The sequence below is a fragment of the Bombus fervidus genome, chromosome 1, assembly GCF_041682495.2.
Source record: "Bombus fervidus isolate BK054 chromosome 1, iyBomFerv1, whole genome shotgun sequence".
Classification (NCBI taxonomy): Eukaryota; Metazoa; Arthropoda; class Insecta; order Hymenoptera; family Apidae; genus Bombus; species Bombus fervidus.
Window position 1 is genome coordinate 6,112,458 of NC_091517.1, and position 15,031 is coordinate 6,127,488.

The 15,031-nt window shown below is 42.4% G+C and overlaps 1 protein-coding gene across 1 annotated transcript; it reads left to right on the forward strand.

Moving 5' to 3' along the window:
* Positions 1–252: 252 nt before the first annotated feature.
* Positions 253–1,155, forward strand: LOC139985661 (uncharacterized). Its single transcript, XM_074111853.1, has one exon. It carries the CDS (start codon positions 326–328, stop codon positions 965–967), a length of 642 nt encoding a protein of 213 aa, XP_073967954.1. The 5' UTR covers positions 253–325; the 3' UTR covers positions 968–1,155.
* Positions 1,156–15,031: the final 13,876 nt, after the last annotated feature.

Consider the following 15,031-nt stretch of genomic DNA (forward strand, 5'->3'; position numbering starts at 1 on the left):
CAAAGGAAATACATTCATATCTAAATGTAAAACAGCAGTCCAAAATTTAAATATATTCACATATGTTAATTCAAAGTTTATTTACGTAGAAAAACATGTCAGGAGACAAATAACAGCACTCTATCAGGATATACTGACACAAAGATGCACCACAGAAAGGAAAATAATAGAAAATGCTTTAAGTCTAGCAACTATACTACCCGACGAATTTGCGTATACAATAACTAAAACCTCTGGACATATAGTCTTGGTCGCAGGAGAGGCAGTACATATAGTCAAATGCATCTCAGTCCAAGTGAAAGTGCGACACACAACAGAATGCTATATGGAATTACTCGTTTGGCAAGGAAATCACACAGCATTCTTAACGCCTACGACTCATATTTTAACTAAACACGGAAACCCCAGAGAATATAGCGCGATACTACCAACACTATATAACATCGATGGAATTTGGCACAAATTCACACCAAAACCAACAGAAGCAATAGAACCACAAGAGCTACGGCCGAACACACACCAAACGTGGCAATATTCCGCGCCATCATCATTAGCCAGAAGTGGAATATACAACCAAAGCGACTTAGATACACTTCGAAACCATGTCATGTTTCCAGCAGAAAAAACGGCAATCTTGAATACTATAGCTAGAGGAGCGGCAGGAAAAGCAATCGTATCGGGAACAGTAAACATTCTGGGGGTTATGGATGAAACCACGCTAACAACAATAGCAAGGAATACAGCGTCAAAGCTATGGAACGGCCTTATTGAATTTGATACAATTAGTGCAGCAATACTTGGAATCTTCATAACATTAAAGCTAACCAAAACAATAGCAGATATAGTTATACAAGGAAACCAACTACGCGAGACTTACGGATGTGGTATCGCCCTACTCGGAGCAATATGCGGTTTAGTCACCCACCTATTACTATACATAAAAAGAAGGCACAACACTGAAGATTAAATAACACAACCGCAAGGAACATCAATCATGCAGACCAGTACAGTGGAGCAACAATCAACAGCCACTACATCCGCTCTGAACGAAGTCAGAGACGTGCTCAGTCAAATTTCCAAACGAAATTTGAACCACAAGAGGGCGAGTGTCACGCCCCACGCTCAACACATGACGTAACGGAAACAAGGGAAACCTACAGCATGCGAATAGCGCACATACGGTATAACCAAAATAAAATACTTTAATAAATTAACAAGATATAGGTACGTACGATTGTACATAAAATATAGAGAAACGATGTCAGTAGCCATATCGTAAATATCTATCATTAATTCTAGAATTGATTCTATGCAAGATTCCCAACTTACGATTTGACATTTGATAGTAAATCATAATATTTGGTACGTTGTCCATGATTTACGAAGATGTTCAGGGAAATAGTGATCTTCCTGTAATTTGTACTGACGATATAGTATGAACATGATTTTCCATGGTAAAGCAATCATTATTACCCTTAATTGTCAAACTCTAATTAAATAAATCCTAACACTTTGCTACAAACGAAAAAAAAAAAAAAAAAAAAAATAAGGCACAACTATCTGCAACGGGAAGAAAAGTACAGTCAGTTTTCGCCAAAATCGAAGAAAGATAGCGTTTTGCGAGCAGTTGGGATTGTTTCCACGATGAATGTGGCCTGCACTACATTCGGCGTGTAAAATGCAGTGAAATGAGCGTTTAAACGGCGAAATATCTCCAACGGGAAGGCAGTTACAGTCGATTTTCGTCAAAATTGGACAAATAATCGCGTTTAACGAACGCCTGGGCTTGTTTCGACTCTGCAATTGTCGTGCACTACATTCGGCGTGTAAAATGGAGTGAAATGATGGTTTAAACGTCGAAATATCTCCAACGCGAAGGAAATTACAGTCGATTTTCTTCAAAATTTGATGACAGATCGCGTTTTGTGAGCAACTAGGTTTGTTTCGACGCTGAAAGTGTCGTGCACTACATTTGGCGTGTAAAATGGTGTGGAATGAGTGTTTAAACGTCGAAATATCTCCAACGGGAAGGAAATTACGGTCATTTCTCGTCGAAATCGACGAATGGTCGAGTTTTGCGAGTTGTTGGGCTTGTCTGTACTCTTGATACCGTATGCACTGTGTTCTGCACGTAAAATGCAGTAATTTGGGCGTTTAAACGTCGAAATATCTCCAACGGGAAGGAAATTACGGTCATTTTTCGTCGAAATCGTCGAATGATCGAGGTTTGCGAGATGATCGGATTCTTTCGACGCTTCATACAGCGTGCACTGCGTTCTGCGCGTAAAATACAGTAATTTGGGCGTTCAAACGTCGAAATATCTCCAACGGAAAGGAAATTACGGTCATTTTGCGACGAAATCGACGAATGATCGAATTTTGCGAGTTGATCGGCTTCTTTCGACACTTGACATAGAGTGCACTGTGTTCTGCACGTAAAATGCAGTAATTTTTGCGTTTGAACGTCGAAATATCTCCAACGGGAAGGAAGTTACAGTCGATTTTCGTCAAAATTGGACAAATAATCGCGTTTAACGAGCGCCTGGCCTTGTTTCGACTCTGCAATTGTCGTGCACTACATTCGGCGTGTAAAATGGAGTGAAATGATGGTTTAAACGTCGAAATATCTCCAACGGGAAGGAAATTACAGTCAATTGTCGTCAAAGTTTGATGGAAGATCGCGTTTTGCGCGGAAGTGAGCTTGGTTTGGCGCTGAAAGTGTCGTGCACTACATTCGGCGTCTGAAATGGAGTGAAATGAGCGTTTAAACGACGAAAGAACTACAACGGGAAGGAAATTACGGTCATTTTTCGTCGAAATCGACGAATGATCGAGTTTTCCTTGTTGTTGGGCTTCTTTCGACGCTTCATACTGCGTGCACTGTGTTCTGCGCGTAAAATGCAGTAATTCGGGCGTTTAGACGTCGAAATATCTCCAACGGGAAGGAAATTACGGTCATTTTTCGTCGAAATCGACGAATGATCGGGTTTTGCGAGTTGTTGGGCTTCTTTCGACGCTTGATACAGCGTGCACTGAGTTCTGCGCGTAAAATGCAGTAATTTGGGCGTTTAAACGTCGAAATATCTCCAACGGGAAGGAAATTACTGTCATTTTTCGTCGAAATCGACGAATGATCGAGTGTTGCGAGTTGTTGGGCTTCTTTCGACGCTTGATGCAGCGTGCACTGTGTTCTGCGCGTAAAATGCAGTAATTTGGGCGTTTAAACGTCGACATATCTCCAACGGGAAGGAAATTACGGTCATTTTTCGTCGAAATCGACGAATGATCGAGTTTTGCGAGTAGTTGGGCTTCTTTCGAGGCTTGATACAGCTTGCACTGTATTCTGCACGTAAAATGCAGTAATTTTTGCGTTTAAACGTCGAAATATCTCCAACGGGAAGGAAATTACGGTCATTTTTCGTCGAAATCGACGAATGATCGAGTTTTGCGAGATGTTGTGCTTCTTTCGACGCTTGATACAGCATGCACTGTGTTCTGCGCGTAAACTGCAGTAATTTGGGCGTTTAAACATCGAAATATCTCCAACGGGAAGGAAATTACTGTCATTTTTCGTCGAAATCGTCGAATGATCGAGGTTTGCGAGATGATCGGATTCTTTCGACGCTTCATACAGCGTGCACTGCGTTCTGCGCGTAAAATACAGTAATTTGGGCGTTTAAACGTCGAAATATCTCCAACGGAAAGGAAATTACGGTCATTTTGCGACGAAATCGACGAATGATCGAATTTTGCGAGTTGATCGGCTTCTTTCGACACTTGACATAGAGTGCACTGTGTTCTGCACGTAAAATGCAGTAATTTTTGCGTTTAAACGTCGAAATATCTCCAACGGGAAGGAAATTACGGTCATTTTTCGTCGAAATCGACGAATGATCGAGTTTTGCGAGATGTTGTGCTTCTTTCGACGCTTGATACCGTGTGCACTGTGTCCTGCACGTCAAATGCAGTAATTTGGGCGTTTAAACGTCGAAATATCTCCAACGGGAAGGAAATTACGGTCATTTTTCGTCGAAATCGTCGAATGATCGAGGTTTGCGAGATGATCGGATTCTTCCGACGCTTGATACAGCGTGCACTGTGTTCTGCGCGTAAAATGCAGTAATTTGGGCGCTTAAACGTCGAAATATCTCCAACGGGAAGGAAATTACGGTCATTTTTCGTCGAAATCGACGAATGATCGAGTTTTGCGAGTTGTTGGGCTTGTTTCGAAGCTTGATACAGCGTGCACTGTGTTCTGCGCGTAAAATGCAGTAATTGGGGCGCTTAAACGTCGAAATATCTCCAACGGGTCGCAAATTACGGTCATTTTTCGTCGAAATCGACGAATGATCGAGTATTGCGAGTTGTTGGGCTTCTTCCGACGCTTGATACCGTGTGCACTGTGTCCTGCGCGTCAAATGCAGTAATTTGGGCGTTTAAACGTCGAAATATCTCCTGCGGGAAGGAAATTACGGTCTTTTTTCGTCGAAATCGACGAATGATAGAGTTTTGCGAGTTGTTGGGATTTTCTCGACGCTCGCGACAGCGCACACTGTGTTCTGCGCGACAAATGCAGTAATTTGGGCGTTTAAACGTCGAAATATCTCCAACGGGAAGGAAATTACGGTCAGTTTTCGTCGAAATCGACGAATGATCGAGTTTTGCGAGTTGTTGGGCTTGTTTCGAAGCTTGATACAGCGTGCACTGTGTTCTGCGCGTCAAATGCAGTAATTTGGGCGTTTAAACGTCGAAATATCTCCAACGGGAAGGAAATTACGGTCAGTTTTCGTCGAAATCGACGAATGATCGAGTTTTGCGAGTTGTTGGGCTTGTTACGAAGCTTGATACAGAGTGCACTGTGTTCTGCGCGTAAAATGCAGTAATTTGGGCGCTTAAACGTCGAAATATCTCCAACGGGAAGGAAATTACGGTCATTTTTCGTCGAAATCGACGAATGATCGAGTTTTGCGAGTTGCTGGGCTTCTTCCGACGCTTCATACAGCGTGCACTGTGTTCTGCGCGTAAAATGCAGTAATTGGGGCGCTTAAACGTCGAAATATCTCCAACGGGTCGAAAATTACGGTCATTTTTCGTCGAAATCGACGAATGATCGAGTATTGCGAGTTGTTGGGCTTCTTCCGACGCTTGATACCGTGTGTACTGTGTCCTGCGCGACAAATGCAGTAATTTGGGCGTTTAAACGTCAAAATATCTCCTGCGGGAAGGAAATCACGGTCTTTTTTCGTCGAAATCGACGAATGATCGAGTTTTGCGAGTTGTTGGGATTTTCTCGACGCTCGAGACAGCGCACACTGTGTTCTGCGCGTCAAATGCAGTAATTTGGGCGTTTAAACGTCGAAATATCTCCAGCGGGAAGGAAATTACGGTCATTTTTCGTCGAAATCGACGAATGACCGAGTTTTGCGAGTTGTTGGCCTTTTCGCGACGCTTGAGACGGCGCGCACTGTGTTCTGCGCGTAAAATGCAGTAATTTGGGCGCTTAAACGTCGAAATATCTCCAACGGGAAGGAAATTACGGTCATTTTTCGTCGAAATCGACGAATGATCGAGTTTTGCGAGTTGTTGGGATTTTCTCGACGCTTGAGACAGCGCGCTCTGTGTTCTGCGCGTAAAATGCAGTAATTTGGGCGCTTATACGTCGAAATATCTCCAACGGGAAGGAAATTACGGTCATTTTTCGTCGAAATCGACGAATGATCGAGTTTTGCGAGTTGTTGGGCTTCTTCTGACGCTTGAGACGGCGCGCACTGTGTTCTGCGCGTAAAATGCAGTAATTTGGGCGCTTAAACGTCGAAATATCTCCAACGGGAAGGAAATTACGGTCATTTTTGTCGAAATCGACGAATGATCGAGTTTTGCGAGTTGTTGGGCTTGTTTCGAAGCTTGATACAGCGTGCACTGTGTTCTGCGCGTAAAATTCAGTAATTTGGGCGCTTAAACGTCGAAATATCTCCAACGGGAAGGAAATTACGGTCATTTTTCGTCGAAATCGACGAATGATCGAGTTTTGCGAGTTGTTGGGATTTTCTCGACGCTCGAGACAGCGCACACTGTGTTCTGCGCGTAAAATGCAGTAATTGGGGCGCTTAAACGTCGAAATATCTCCAACGGGAAGGAAATTACGGTCATTTTTGTCGAAATCGACGAATGATCGAGTTTTGCGAGTTGTTGGCCTTTTCGCGACGCTTGAGACTGCGCGCACTGTGTTCTGCGCGTAAAATGCAGTAATTTGGGCGTTTAAACGTCGAAATATCTCCAACGGGAAGGAAATTACGGTCATTTTTCGTCGAAATCGACGAATGATCGAGTTTTGCGAGTTGTTGGGCTTGTTTCGAAGCTTGATACAGCGTGCACTGTGTTCTGCGCGTAAAATTCAGTAATTTGGGCGCTTAAACGTCGAAATATCTCCAACGGGAAGGAAATTATGGTCATTTTTCGTCGAAATCGACGAATGATCGAGTTTTGCGAGTTGTTGGGATTTTCTCGACGCTCGAGACAGCGCACACTGTGTTCTGCGCGTAAAATGCAGTAATTGGGGCGCGTAAACGTCGAAATATCTCCAACGGGAAGGAAATTACGGTCATTTTTCGTCGAAATCGACGAATGATCGAGTTTTGCGAGTTGTTGGCCTTTTCGCGACGCTTGAGACGGCGCGCACTGTGTTCTGCGCGTAAAATGCAGTAATTGGGGCGCTTAAACGTCGAAGTATCTCCAACGGGAAGGAAATTACGGTCATTTTTCGTCGAAATCGACGAATGATCGAGTTTTGCGAGTTGTTGGGCTTCTTCTGACGCTTGAGACGGCGCGCACTGTGTTCTGCGCGTAAAATGCAGTAATTTGGGCGCTTAAACGTCGAAATATCTCCAACGGGAAGGAAATTACGGTCATTTTTCGTCGAAATCGACGAATGATCGAGTTTTGCGAGTTGTAGGGATTTTCTCGACGCTCGAGACAGCGCACACTGTGTTCTGCGCGTCAAATGCAGTAATTTGGGCGTTTAAACGTCGAAATATCTCCAGCGGGAAGGAAATTACGGTCTTTTTTCGTCGAAATCGACGAATGATCGAGTTTGGCGAGTTGTTGGGCTTCTTCCGACGCTTGATACAGCGTGCACTGTGTTCTGCGCGTAAAATGCAGTAATTTGGGCGTTTACACGTCGAAATATCTCCAACGGGAAGGAAATTACGGTCATTTTTCGTCGAAATCGACGCATGATCGAGTTATTCGAGTTGTTGGGCTTTTCTCGACGCTTGAGACAGCGCGCACTGTGTTCTGCGCGTAAAATGCTGTAATTTGGGCGTTTACACGTCGAAATATCTCCAACGGGAAGGAAATTACGGTCATTTTTCGTCGAAATCGACGCATGATCGAGTTATTCGAGTTGTTGGGCTTTTCTCGACGCTTGAGGCAGCGCGCACTGTGTTCTGCGCGTAAAATGCAGTAATTTGGGCGTTTAAACGACGAAATATCTCCAACGGGAAGGAAATTACGGTCATTTTTCGTTGAGATCGACGTATGATCGAGTTATGCGAGTTGTTGGGCTTTTCTCGTCGCTTGAGATATCGCGCACTGTGTTCTGCGCGTAAAATGCAGCAATTTGGGCGTTTAAACGACGAAATATCTCCAACGGGAAGGAAATTACGGTCATTTTTCGTTGAGATCGACGTATGATGGTGTTTTGCGAGTTGTTGGGCTTCTTTCGACACTTGATACAGCGTGCACTGTGTTCTGCGCGTAAAATGCTGTAATTTGGGCGTTTAAACGTCGAAATATCTCCAACGGGAAGGAAATTACGGTCATTTTTCGTTGAGATCGACGTATGATGGAGTTTTGCGAGTTGTTGGGCTTCTTTCGACACTTGATACAGCGTGCACTGTGTTCTGCGCGTAAAATGCAGTAATTTGGGTGTTTAAACGTCGAAATATCTCCAACGGGACGGAAATTACGGTCATTTTTCGTTGAGATCGACGTATGATGGAGTTTTGCGAGTTGTTGGGCTTGTCTGTACTCCTGATACAGCGTGCACTGTGTTCTGCGCGTCAAATGCAGTAATTTGGGCGTTTAAACGACGAAATATCTCCAACGGGACGGAAATTACAGTCATTTTTCGAAGAAATTGACGAATGATCGATTTTTGCGAGTTGTTGGGCTTCTTTCGACACTTGATACAGCGTGCACTGTGTTCTGCGCGTAAAATGCAGTAATTTGGGCGCTTAAACGTCGAAATATATCCAACGGGACGGAAATTACGGTCATTTTTCGTAGAATTCGACGAATGATCGAGTTTTGCGAGTTGTTGGGCTTCTTCCGACGCTTGATACAGCGTGCACTGTGTTCTGCACGTCAAATACAGTAATTTGGGCGGTTAAACGTCGAAATATCTCCAACGGGAAGGAAATTACGGTCATTTTTCTTCGAAATCGACGAATGATCGAGTTTTGCGAGTTGTTGGGCTTGTCTGTACTCCTGATACAGCGTGCACTGTGTTCTGCGCGTAAAATGCAGTAATTTGGGCGTTTACACGTCGAAATATCTCCAACGGGAAGGAAATTACGGTCATTTTTCGTCGAAATCGGCGCATGATCGAGTTTTGCGAGTTGTTGGGCTTGTTTCGAAGCTTGATACAGCGTGCACTGTGTTCTGCGCATAAAATGCAGTAATTTGGGTGTTTAAACGTCGAAATATCTCCAACGGGACGGAAATTACGGTCATTTTTCGACGAAATCGACGAATGATCGATTTTTGCGAGTTGTTGGACTTCTTTCGACACGTGACACAGCGTGCACTGTGTTCTGCGCGTAAAATGCTGTAATTTGGGCGGTTACACGTCGAAATATCTCCAACGGGAAGGAAATTACGGTCATTTTTCGTCGAAATCGACGCATGATCGAGTTATTCGAGTTGTTGGGCTTTTCTCGACGCTTGAGACAGCGCGCACTGTGTTCTGCGCGTAAAATGCAGTAATTTGTGCGTTTAAACGACGAAATATCTCCAACGGGAAGGAAATTACGGTGTCACGTCCCGCGCTCCGCGCGAGCCGTAACGAGAACAAGAAACCACTCTATACACAAATCTAAATAAACCTACCAATAACCGATTTGCAATTTGAAAAATCTATGGTTCAATATAATATAATATAAACCCAACCAGTATAAAATAAAACAAATAAATACGTAACAGAGGAAAATTTTTGGTGGCAGCGGTGGGATACGCTCCACAGAGGATTAAAGCTCTTACAAATATCAACTAGAAAATAAGTAGAAAATGTCGACCGCCCGAGATTCGCTAGGTGAAGATACGCTTTTGGCGTTGACGGAAAAATTGAAAGCGTGGGACGAAAATTTCCGTGTATTGACCGACATAAGCTCAAGACTAATTAAATTAGAAGATGACGTACGCCTAAGCAGACAAATGAACGAGACCGAAATACCCGTACCATCACCGATAACACCGCGAGAAACAAGATTGTCCGATAATTATCAGCCGATTAAATTAAAGGACGCGATTGAATCAGTACCAGTGTTCGACGGATACCGACCGTCTGTGTTCCAATTCTTGAGATCATGCGAGCGAGCGCGAAGTATGATTCCTAGGCATCAAGAGCCTCAGTTAGTAAAACTATTAATGAATAAACTTCGCGGACACGCGTTTCTCGCCGTAGAGGACCATGAGGTAGAGACCTTAAACGATTTCGGGAATAAATTAAAAGATATGTTTGGCCCAGGAAAAACCGTTAACGAATACAGGGGAGAGTTGGGAACGGTATTCCAACGACCAGGAGAAAATATATTAGATTACATCGACCGCGTCAGAAACCTCAGATTAGCTATAATTGATGGAGAAAGAAGTCAGTACGGTTCCATATCACAAGACGTTCAAGATACGATCGATTGGGACACGAGGGAGGCTTTCGTCAAGGGGCTCCCGAACGAAGTATATTTACGAGTAAAGTTATCAGAATACCAATCCTTAGAAGACGCGTATCGCCAAGCCGTAAAAGCAACGCGGGAACTAAAACAAGTAAACGACAGAATGCGATACCAACGTCCGACATTCTTGAGTAATAATAACCGAAACAATGCTCGTCCTTCTAATAACAATTACACCGGGAACAACCGAAACAACGTTAACTCTCCTAATAATAACTACACCAGGAACAACATCCAAGATCGAAGATCGGCACCTCCATCGCAGAATTTTTCGAATACTACGAGACAAAATATCACATGTAATTATTGTAAAAAACCCGGGCATTTAATGAAAGATTGTTACAAATTTAAAGCCCGAGTAGACGCCGGATTAATCGTACCCTATACCTCAAGACCATCGGGAAACCAGACACGTCCTTCGGGAGAATGGGGCGAGCCACGAAGGAACGATACGCCGAATCGCCCAAGAGTACAGGTTGCAACCAGGAGACCGGCGCCGACGGCAACAAACAGAACGAGGGCAGCCGCCCCCGCGAGATCGACTCCACCACCCATAACGAGAGCCAGAGGGAACGCAATGCCGACCGTAAGGTCGAACGAACAACCGTTAGATACTGTGGGGGAGTCATCCCACAACCAAACGAGGTCGCAAACGGAGAATCCGGAATCTCCAGACAAAAGAGAAAGAGTGAAGCACAAGCAACCGGCGAAGGAAAATCACCAAGAGTCGGACTCAGATTCGGACAACGACCTCTCCGGATTATTTCAATAAAGCCAAATAATTCTCCATGTACTCCAACCGCGCGAATAGTCTCCCCAGATTTAAAAACCAAGACGAGTTTATTACTGGACTCCGGATCAGAAATCAATATTATCAAGAAACCTGCCTTACCCGCTTCAGCAATCATCAACGAGCAAGAATCGATAGAAGTTCGAGGAATCACGGCAACGAGCCTGGTCACCCTAGGGCAGACGGTAATACAGGTTGCGGGCCATCCAGTTATTTTTCATGTAGTTGATGATTCATTGCTAATCGATCAAGACGGAATCCTAGGATCCGAATTTTTTGCAGGTTGTAAAGCTCGTTTAGATTATGAGGAAAAGCATATCAAATGGGGAAATATTTATATACCCTTCGACACTAGAGAAAAAATAATTATACCGAAGAGAAGTTCAGTAACATGTTCAATTAATATTGCGAATCCGGAAATAAACGAGGGATTTATTCCAAAAATCGAGCCAATTAAGGGAGTCTATTTTGGTAACGCAGTTGTGAGAAACTACAAGGGACGAGGTTACCTAAGGATAATAAATACCACATCAAGAGACTACGAATTTATCACTCCTACTATGGTAATCAAAGAATTCGAAAATACCACCTCGCTCCCTAGCATGACGTGCAACGTGATCTCGAAATCAAAGGAAAGCAGATTCGACGAAATAATCAAATTATTACGGCTCGAACACTTGAATAAAGAAGAGAGAAAAAATGTCGAGGAATTAATACAGAAGAATCAAGACAGATTTCATCTTCCAGGAGACACGCTGGAAGGAACAGAAATCCTAGAGCATCGAATAATTACGACGGACGAGGTACCAATAAATGTCAAACAATATCGTTATCCGCCTGCACATCGAGAAGAGATAAATCGCCAAATTCAAGAATTACTGGATACTGACGTCGTGGAACCATCGATATCTCCATACAATTCTCCGTTATGGATTGTGCCGAAAAAACCAGATTCACAGGGAAATAAACGATGGAGACTGGTTATCGATTATCGAAAGCTTAACGATAAAACGATTGGCGATGCTTATCCCCTACCTAACATCACGGAAATACTAGATCAATTGGGAAGTGCAAAATATTTTTCCACGTTTGACTTGGCGTCAGGCTTTCACCAGATCCGAATGGCACGAGAGGATGTCCACAAGACCGCATTTTCGACACCATACGGACATTTTCAATTTAAAAGAATGCCCTTTGGATTAAAAAATGCTCCAGCAACATTTCAACGTTTGATGAATTCAGTGCTATCAGGATTGCAAGGAATAGAGATGTTTGTCTATCTGGATGACATAGTGATTTATTCGAGGTCTCTCCAAGAACACGAAATCAAATTTAATAAATTAATGGAAAGACTGAGGAAAGCTAAATTGCGATTGCAACCCGATAAATGCGAATTTCTACGCCACGAAGTGAATTATTTGGGACATGTGATCAGTGAAAACGGAGTTAAACCAGACCCAAAGAAAATCGAGGCAGTACTAAATTTTCCACGACCAAAGAAAGCAAGAAACATCAAGCAATTTCTAGGATTAGCGGGATATTACCGGAGATTCATACCTAATTTTTCCAAAGTTGCAAAACCACTAACACAATTGTTAAAGAAGGACTTTCCCTTCAAGTGGCAGGAAACTCAAGAAAATGCATTCAACTCCCTAAAAACAACTCTCACGACAGAACCCATTCTACAATATCCGGATTTTTCCAAACCCTTTAATCTTACTACAGACGCATCAGGATACGCAATAAGCGGTGTACTGAGTCAAGGGCCAATCGGACAAGATTTACCAATCGCATATGCCTCAAGACTATTAAATTCCGCCGAACAAAACTACTCTACCATAGAAAAGGAGTGTCTGGCAATCGTTTATTGTACGATGCATTTCAGACCATACCTGTATGGTAGAAAGTTTACGATAATAACCGATCACAAACCGTTAGTATGGATGAATTCCATTAAAGATCCCACGTCGAGAATTTGGAAATGGAAGTTGAAATTGTCGGACTTTGAATTTGATATCCAATATAAAGAAGGTAGAGCGAACGCGAACGCGGATGCATTATCCCGAAATCCGCCAGAGATGTGCTTGCCAATCAGGAAACGAGAAGAAGATTCGCCAGATCGATATCCACCTCTAAAAAGATTTCAATTGGATACCTCAACCGAGGACTCTCCGATATTCGAGGCTGAGCCACGCGTATTATCGCATTACGATAAACAAGGAAAACCTTCTACTCGAAAGCATCTCACCATAGAAGAAACACCCGTAAAATATTTTGACGAAGCCCTAGCCGAGCTCGATCGAGAAAAAGAAAACACGGATACAACAAGCGAAGAAGAGCCCTCCACTGAAGATCCAGAACTAATTCAACAACGAGAAAAGGACACGAGACCTACGATAATCGCGGAACTAAGAATTTCAGAAACCCGAGACTCAATTACGAGAGTAAATGGCCATAGAGTAATATTTATAGATGTACATGGAAATCCGATAGATAAAGGAGCATTAGAAATGAAGGAAACGGGAAAATTGCCTCGTTACGAAGATTTAATGTTGGAAAAAGCAAGATTGAATTACGATTCCGGGAGATACATCGTATCCCTACCGATAAAAGAAAATAGAAATATTCCAATAACACCAGAAAATTTATTAAACTCGCTAAGATCTCTATTAGATGTAGTAAATGAAAAACAATTAACATCCTTTAGCATCAGTAAAGGAAATTTAGAAGAGATACCCTGGCGGCATACAATCAGAAAATTAAAAGAAATATTTATGGAAAAAACCTTAACCATCACCATTTGCACTGGGGAAGTAATTACCCCGCCAGTTGAAATACGAAATAACATAATAAGAGAAAAACACGAATCATCCGTAGCAGGACATAAAGGAGTAACGAAGACCTATCAAAGAATACGACAATGTTATTATTGGGAAAATATGAAGAAGGAAATCCAGGAATACGTAAGAACATGTAAAGAATGCCAATTGAAAAAGTTAACTAGAATAAAAACAAAGCAACCAATGGTACTCACTGATACGCCGGGCAGGGCTTTCGACAAAATTAGTATGGATATCGTCGGTCCATTACCAAAGACAGCAAAAGGAAATGAATACATATTAACAATTCAAGATTTATTAACAAAATATTCAATCGGGATTCCGATAGGAGGAATATCTTCAGCCGAGATAGCGGACGCTTTTATAAAACGATTTATTTGTCGTTTCGGGTCACCGAGAGCTATTCTTACCGATCAAGGAAAAAACTTTACATCCTCACTAATGAAGAAAATAGCAAAAAGATTCCGCATCAAGCAATATACCACGACGGCATATCATCCACAAAGTAACGGTTCAATCGAAAGATCTCACCACGTATTGATTGAATATCTCAAGTTATATATTGAAAATTCCAGAAATTGGGACGAATGGGTGGAATTAGCCATGTTTTCCTATAACACCTCTGTACACGAAGGAACGAAATTCTCTCCGCACGAATTAGTCTTTGGACACTTGGCCAGAGAACCCACTGGCGAAATAGTAATCGAAGAAAACATGGAACCAACTTATACGGAATATCTCAGAGACCTGTTCGATAAAATCAACACCGTGCAGCAAACAGCAAGAGAAAATTTGATAAAATCTAAACTAAGATCAAAAGAATATTACGACAGACGAATTAACCCTCAAAATTTCAAAATTGGAGATCTAGTATACCTACTAAAGGAACCTAGCAAAGGAAAGTTTTCCGATCAATACTCAGGACCGCATAAAGTGCTAGAAATCCTGCAGAACCAAAACGTCAAGATTGAAGTAAATGGGATTCCGCGAACAGTGCACTTAAATAAGTTAAAACTAGCGCATAATCGAAATAAACGATGAATAAAGTGATTGCAGTGGGCAACGTAGTGCAGTAGTGTATGTTGTGGTGCTGTTCGTCGAATAATACAGATAGCGAAAACCTAAAAGAAAAAAGGAAAATTATTATGTGTGCTTCAATTATCGTTTAAACATAAAACGTGTTAACTCAATGAATAATTAACTAGTGAAAGTGAAAGTTACCTTGTGAACAAGTAATCATCATACAAGAAGGTTTACGTGCAAAATAGGTTATGGATCCCTGTCTGCGGAACACCATGTACGACAGCCAGCTGAAAATAAACGAACAAGTTAACTTTAATAGCCTTAATGCAAAATACAACATTACTAAATGTTATAACAAAACTGCGGAAGCATGACACTGTTTGTCAAATAACACAGACAGCAGAAACCTGAAAAGGAAACGAAGATTA